This window comes from Rhyacophila brunnea, unplaced genomic scaffold (assembly GCF_057557595.1).
Source record: "Rhyacophila brunnea isolate RB1 unplaced genomic scaffold, BYU_Rbru_1.0 scaffold_10, whole genome shotgun sequence".
NCBI classification, from domain to species: Eukaryota; Metazoa; Arthropoda; class Insecta; order Trichoptera; family Rhyacophilidae; genus Rhyacophila; species Rhyacophila brunnea.
The window spans coordinates 40,257,725-40,264,956 of NW_028232752.1; the positions used below are offsets into that span (position 1 = coordinate 40,257,725).

General features: G+C 33.0%; 1 protein-coding gene across 1 annotated transcript in view; it reads right to left on the reverse strand.

Moving 5' to 3' along the window:
- The window catches only part of LOC147079194 (uncharacterized), a 766,028-nt gene extending 761,449 nt beyond the window's left edge, over positions 1-4,579 (reverse strand). The window contains exon 1 of the mRNA XM_085954485.1: positions 4,049-4,579. Within this exon, the coding sequence (XP_085810611.1) occupies positions 4,049-4,474 (426 nt within the window). The 5' untranslated portion in view covers positions 4,475-4,579. The remainder of the gene's footprint in view (positions 1-4,048) is intronic.
- Between the last annotated feature and the right edge of the window lie 2,653 nt (positions 4,580-7,232).

The window sequence follows — 7,232 nt, forward strand, 5'->3', positions numbered from 1 at the left end:
CTCATCTGACAGTGATCATGTACTTAATACGGGATCGAAAAAATATGTAAAATTATAAAATCTTGTACCTACTCATACCATACCTACTTACTAATCGCCTATATTTTGAAAGGAATGAGAAAAAAGAAAAAGAAGTATGCAAGATGCAAGGATCCTCCTCAATATAACTGACTGGATGAATAAGAGATAAATTAAGTAAAATGTTATATACAATTCTAAAAGTAAGTATCTAAACTAGATGTTAACGCCATTTTAAAATTATAACGTTTTTAAACATTATTTCAAAAGATAAGTTCCTATATAAATTATATACTTGTTGGTATGTAGTTAAATTTACAATAAATAGCACAAAATAGTTTGTAGAATATTACTTAACGATCAATAATAGACATTACCAAAAATACTGACAGCGAAAACCACATTCCATTTTGGTCTTCTTCATTTAAAGTAAATAACCAATAAATTCCATTTAGTTTCTACTTAATAGTTATATGCAAAGCAAACCGTCAATTTCGTGTATTATTTATGATTAATTTCAGTAATTTGGATAAAAATACCGTGAATATATTATTACAGTATTACCATAACGAATTTTTAATAATGCCGGGCTATTGTTATGTTTAAAAAGGTGGCAATTTAAAAAAAAACACGTTCAAACAATCTTCTCGTAATGCGTCTGCTTTTTCTTATTACACGTATTTATAAATGATTTGAAAAACGCGAAATGATATAAGGCTTTCATTAAAATTATCACACCGATTACATAGCATATTCTATTATTTTTAATAATTAAAAAAGAGCGTTTAAGATTTTTCCTTCCAAGTCTATCTAATTAGGTAACTAAGGTTCCTACGATATGTACCTAATAGATTTACTTCTTTGGATTGAGTTGGGAATCGGTAATTTTATTAATTCAACATAAATACTGTTATTTTTTGTTTTACGTACAATATGTAGGTATGTATGACCGTACCAATTATTTCCAGGCAACGTTTAGCAATTTCCCAGTATTATAATTCAATAAATTAGATACATATAGGTACAGTAAAAAGAAAACAATGATGATGAATGATTGATAAGAAAAGTTATAATTAAAACAATTTGCAATATACAAACAGTGCGTTAATGAAGTTAAATTCCAGAAATTATTTTTTGAATCAATATCTGTTTTGGTTGTTAATTAACTAATTAACACGATTAACGATTATAGATTAGAAGGTAGTCTTGATAATGTTGTTACAGACAAACAATAATGGTTTTCTAATTGTACACAAAATAGTGTCATTAACAGGTCGAGCGACATTAAATATAAATAATATTATCAACTAATCAAACCTCACCCTTCAAATCAAACGTAAATCAACTAATAAAACCTTTAACGAAAATTAATTTAAACATGTTCAACTGTTGACTTAATGACTTAATGTTACTTTGGGTGATTTTTATATTAAAATTAAGCTTCTAGCCTAAGAAGTTATTGAACAATTTACATGCGTAACACTTCAAATATTATAATAAATAATAATGAACTAAGTATGTTTGTCAAAAAACTACCAATCCAATTGAGGACCTGGCTCCCGTCCTGGTGTTCCAAACTATAGTTGCGAAAAAAATCGTTCCTAAGAATTTTAATCAACACAAAGTGAATCAATTTGTTTAAATTATTAACTTCTAGCTGTAAAATGGCGTCAAATTCTTCTGTCAGTGCAGGCAATTTGGGTGTTGGTATCGTTATTTTCAAATGACACCAACACCGTTCCAAAGTTGTTTAATTGCGGTCGCAATTCCAGAAGAATCTGTTCTTCCTCTACCTGTAGTCGTCGGAACGAAATGAGTTTTAGTACAAAGAATAGACATTATTCTATAAAGAATATAACTATAAAGAAGAAACGCCCCAATTTATCGTAGGTATGCTAATATTCTATCCAACTCCTCAATGTTGGTAAGATCAATCCAATTCAATGCAACTTACTATTTAGGTTGGTAGATAGATACCTACTTTAAATTTAATAATATTCGAATAATTTATTTGAATTATTGAGTACTATTCTCGAGTTATTTCGTGCTGACACGTCAAGTAAAATAATCTTTTAGCTTTTCAATATTCAAATAAAACGACATTATTCAATACAATCGCATGACAGATATATATTATAAGACCAGGCGAAAGCTCTGAAATGTTAAAATACGAAGATTGATATCCTGAGTATTTTGGCATACCTACCTACCAACCAACTCTACTGTCAACAATACTATCGTAAACAATATTGATCTAAGAAAATACAAAATGTTAAGTAGGTATACCAAATTTAAAAATAACTTATAAAATGGAATTCGTTGTACTTAGGTACATGAAATTGTATTTAAACCAAAAATGTTATCAAATACTTAGGTATATCAGACGGTTATCAAAATAAAAAGATTTTGACAACCTATAAGTCATTTCTGCAATTTTTTAGTGTAGGTAGTTAAATTGGTCTTAGAAATAGTTGTATTCTTTACGTTTTTCCTGCTTGTACGTTTCGTTATTACTTAAGTATGTAATTACCTACATACATAAGTGAGTCGATCTGTCTGTCATAGGTACCTACGGTAAGTTCTACATTTTTTGCATTATAGTGTGAATATTGCGGTGTCGGTACAAGTCGACTATGTTGCGTGCTCGAAATGGTCAACGTATTCAATAAAATACAAAATACCATAAGTACATTTATAAAAAAAAATGTTTCAGTTTTGTGACTTTTACAATATGTAGGTACCTACGGGTGATAATTTCATGTTCACTACTAATGTATCTGAAATGTGAAATGACTTGCAGCAAATGTCAAGTTTTAGTAGCAGGTACTTGTTAAGCTTCACTTTCACATACTTAGGCTTCATCTCTTGAAAAAGATATTTCTTCAACATCTTTGGAAAGAACGCTTATTTGCAACCTAGTAAGAAAGTAGTATTTATATTTTTAAATTAAGAACGTGATTATTTCACAGCATAGTACTTATGTACTTAAATAAAAAAGCTGACAACTTTCAGTAGCAGAACATAAGAGTCTTGACAGTTGAACATCGTCGCATATAAAATTATATCTTTTGAGATGTTGTCTTAGTGAAATCACGAATACTGTTTTACAATATTATACAAACAACCAAATCAGCTATTTTTAATTGCTCAATCCAAAACTATCCTGCGATAATCAAAGCAATTAAGATGACAAACTCATGATAAAAGTTGTGAACGCCCGTTGCGATATCGTCAATCAAAACGACCTAGGTGTACCTACCACACAACTAAATCACAGAACATTAATAATTTAATAAAATATTTATCACATTGAGTTTCGGTAGGTACGAATTTATTACACATTTCAAAGAGTAAAAAGCTTCAATAATAATAATTATTTACGTCGCGCTTAGTAGGGAACTCGATGTGGTAACCTACCTAAAGCTTTTCACTTACTAAACAGCGGATAGTTAAATGTGTATCCATTGAAATTGTGTATATTATAATATTATATTTAGTGTTCATCACAATATTTTATATAGAAAATACTACACTTGAGTACTTTGTAACATTTTCAAAGTTTCTTATAAGGGCGGTCCAGACCTTACTTATTTAATTCGTGGCACCACAGTAGAATTTAATGTCACTACATTTCACCCGTCATACCAATATCAGTACGTCAGATACGTCATAATAATAATATGCAGCCGCGATTTTTGCACGTGTCAAAATGAAAATATTTTGCATCACTTCCGTGTCCTGTTACGAAACTGGACATCATGGACCGTGGTTTATAAAACTGAAAAGAACAAAATCTGTAGACTTGATCAGCCTTAATTTGGTATTAATCGACATTATAACATGTCATCTGTACAACTGACTACCTGAAAACCTGTAGAATCCTGATAAAGCAGTCTTATTACGAATGGGACTCGATGAATTTATGAACGAATCAGGGTTACCCCGTTAATCGTATGGATGCTTCAAATGTTTGGAAAGCTTTAATTTACTAATTAAATTATACTAAGTAGGTATCATTTTTTTCACTCACCGTTGTCGAATATGGCTGAAGACTCAGCCTGATGCCATCTTGCTCGAGACGTTCCCTCAGCAGCACTCGCAATTGCACACGAGGAATTTTCACCAACTCCGCCTTCCCTTCTTCATACTCGTCCCTGTACCGTGCACCTTCAGCTTCCACCACTTCTGTCTCTTTACCGGCCCACTCCTGTGCGGCTGCGGCCTCCTCCAGGGTAAAATACACTGACGCAGCACCTTCCTCTCTCAGAGTACGCACGGAGGCCAAGAGCCTCTGCCTGTGAGTCGGATTCAGGACTCCGATAGCGTCCAAATCTGGCTCTCCGACTTGCTTGCAGATCTCCAAGTCGTCATAACCGTTGTCAATGAAACTCTCGGAGTACTGGCCCAAATGCAATGAGCGCAGCCACTCCACAACAATATTGCTGTTTGAAGGCATTTTTACTGATCACTCGAACTTCGAACTAAGTTTTGATACGCACTTGCGCGGCGCGACAGAGGGCCGCGGCGGACGCGTGCTCCGCGCGACGGTCGAACCAACACTGAACTCGTTTTCGAGGATTGGACTCCCTTCCCCCTGCAGCTACCCTCCCGTGCCGCGAGAAATGAACATCGTCTCCGAGCATGCGCAGCGTGCAGCCTGAAGGCGCAACTTTTGTTGGTCAAACTTTTTTTATAAATAAATACCGGTCTTGATTAGGTATTTATTTATTTTATGATATTGCGATCGACAAAATTCGAAGGCGATTGACAAAACCTTCCCAACTTCACAGGTAGTTGATACTTTCGATATTAAACATGAGTTTTATAAGTTCGTCAATAATTTATAATTTTATTTGTTGATGTATCTACCCGTCTGTCATGGCATGTGGTCGCTTCGCAGATGAACATTAATTTAATTTCAAGATAGTTTCGTTAAATATGTGGACTTTTAAATTGAAGGTAGGTTATGATTGTGAGGTTATGTTACCTACTATCTACTACTATCTAGTTCACGATCTGTCCCTATGAATTTGTATGTACTAGTTTAGTTGTCCATCGTCCATTTCTTTTATCCATCTCCTGTTTAAGTTGCCTCAGGGATACTTTTTCGATGTACTTTCCCTCGTGTAGTAATTACTGAAAATTAAGATTGACTGGTCGACACGGTTCGAGAATCATATTATTATTCTTAGTAAGTATGTCAAATACTCAAAGGGTCTTGTGGATTTGAAAGCTCCAAGTTAGACGAATCTGGTTTTTGAGGTTTGAAACTATATTCAGTTATAGTTACCACGTCGAAAGCCTCGTTCTTGTCGCTCAATTGAGTAAGTACATCCAACATGGAGTTTCTCCATGAATTGACTCTTCGCCGGAAAATTCTAGTTCAATCTCACCACCGACGTTTTGAAAATAATCACTTCACAGTAAAGATCACTTCTAAGATTAGGTTGGTAGGTATTTGTTGTAATTAATTCCACCATTTGAAAACTATTAATTGGTCATAATTGGAGACTCTAATGTATGTATTTAACAACAGAAAACTCACATTTAACAGTTTGTGGACGTAGCAGTTCACAGGCAAACAATAATAGAAAATATAGTACCATAAGGATAATAATTCTGACAGCAGAACAGATCAAACAAAATATCCACGGAAACAATTGTGAAAAGAACGTTAATTTCAAATCGAATCTAAATTCTTAAATACAAATTTGGAAGGCACCGATGTTACTCATAAATATATCAACTTTGCATTTTTTTAAATCTATGTAGATTTCAAAAAATTATAGGTAGGTATTAAAGACAATATATTCTAATTTTTAACAACGTTTTTATTAGCTCGTATTCTTATTTGTCCGCTGGTTTTTTATCCAGTACAAATCTTGCAATCGATTTTTAACAAACTTCCCGACTAGCTAGACATTTGACACTTTTAGAATATATCAGACGATGCCAATGCATTTTTGAACACTTTTACTCATCTTTAAGTAGAATTGAATTCATTTTCAGTTAATTCTGTTTTGTATGAAAAGTTATTTCGGAAGAAATCCGTAATCCAAGCCACTATTATTGGTTGCTAAGTGGGTGGTCCTAGCAACTAAATTATTACTATATACGTGCGTTACTATGGAAATCAAAATGACATTTCAGTATTCTATATTTGTTTGTTTGTTTTTTATTTACTTCATATCGAGTACAAGTTTGAGCATATTGAGCATAATAATTCAACAGAAAATTTAAAAACGTTGTATACCTATAAAAAGTTCTTTTTATCTTGTAATTATTATGATTGATAACGGAGTTGGAGTTTTGAGTCTAAATAAGTTACATACATAAATAAATAAATATATTTACAAAGAATGCCCAGCTTTTAAGTTTTAACGGACGAGTTTTGGCTGAGGGATTCATAATCATGAATCATATTACATAGTACAACATTTAATTGCGATTCAAGGGCCATTTTATTTTGATTGAATAATAATTATGTTATAATGAATATTTTGTTTTGACAACATTAAACAGTTGCAGTATAAACTAGATGTTGGCCAGTTTTGATATGTTATTAAAGGTAGGTACATAATGCTTGATGTAGGTTTATTATAAATATTATTAATGTACCAAAAAAATATTTTATACCTATAAGCTCGTTTTACCTTTGTAGGTAATGACAATAATAACAAAGTATTTTATTTTTGTGCAACTCTCGGCACAGCAACAGTGCGATGCTTGTTACTAATGACTCCGCAATATAAAATTCCTTGTAGTTAATTTCATCATTAGCTTCAGTAACCTTTTTTCAGTTTCACGTTTATATATTTTGACTACTTATATGTCTCAGGAGAAGGAATTCCACAACGTCACATATTTTAGATTTTAACTCTACTATACCTATAGATAGCGTTACGTAGATAATATAAATACGATACTGTAAAATCGATACTGTAAAGTGTAAGATAACGCTAATTAATAAATTACGTGGCTTCTATTAAGCATATTTATAATAGTTACCTATATATACTATATCAAGCTAACTTACAGTACGTACCTCATGGGCTACACATCCTGAAGAGGGCCCCCAGACTAGGATCCTCGGCTCCTCCCCCCCACCTATCGCTAAGGATAAAGGCAGTGTGTACAGTAGTGTTTTCCAAATGGTGTACGCCAGTAGCGCACCCAGGGGGGGGGGGGGCAGGGGGCCTTGGCCACCCCCAAAA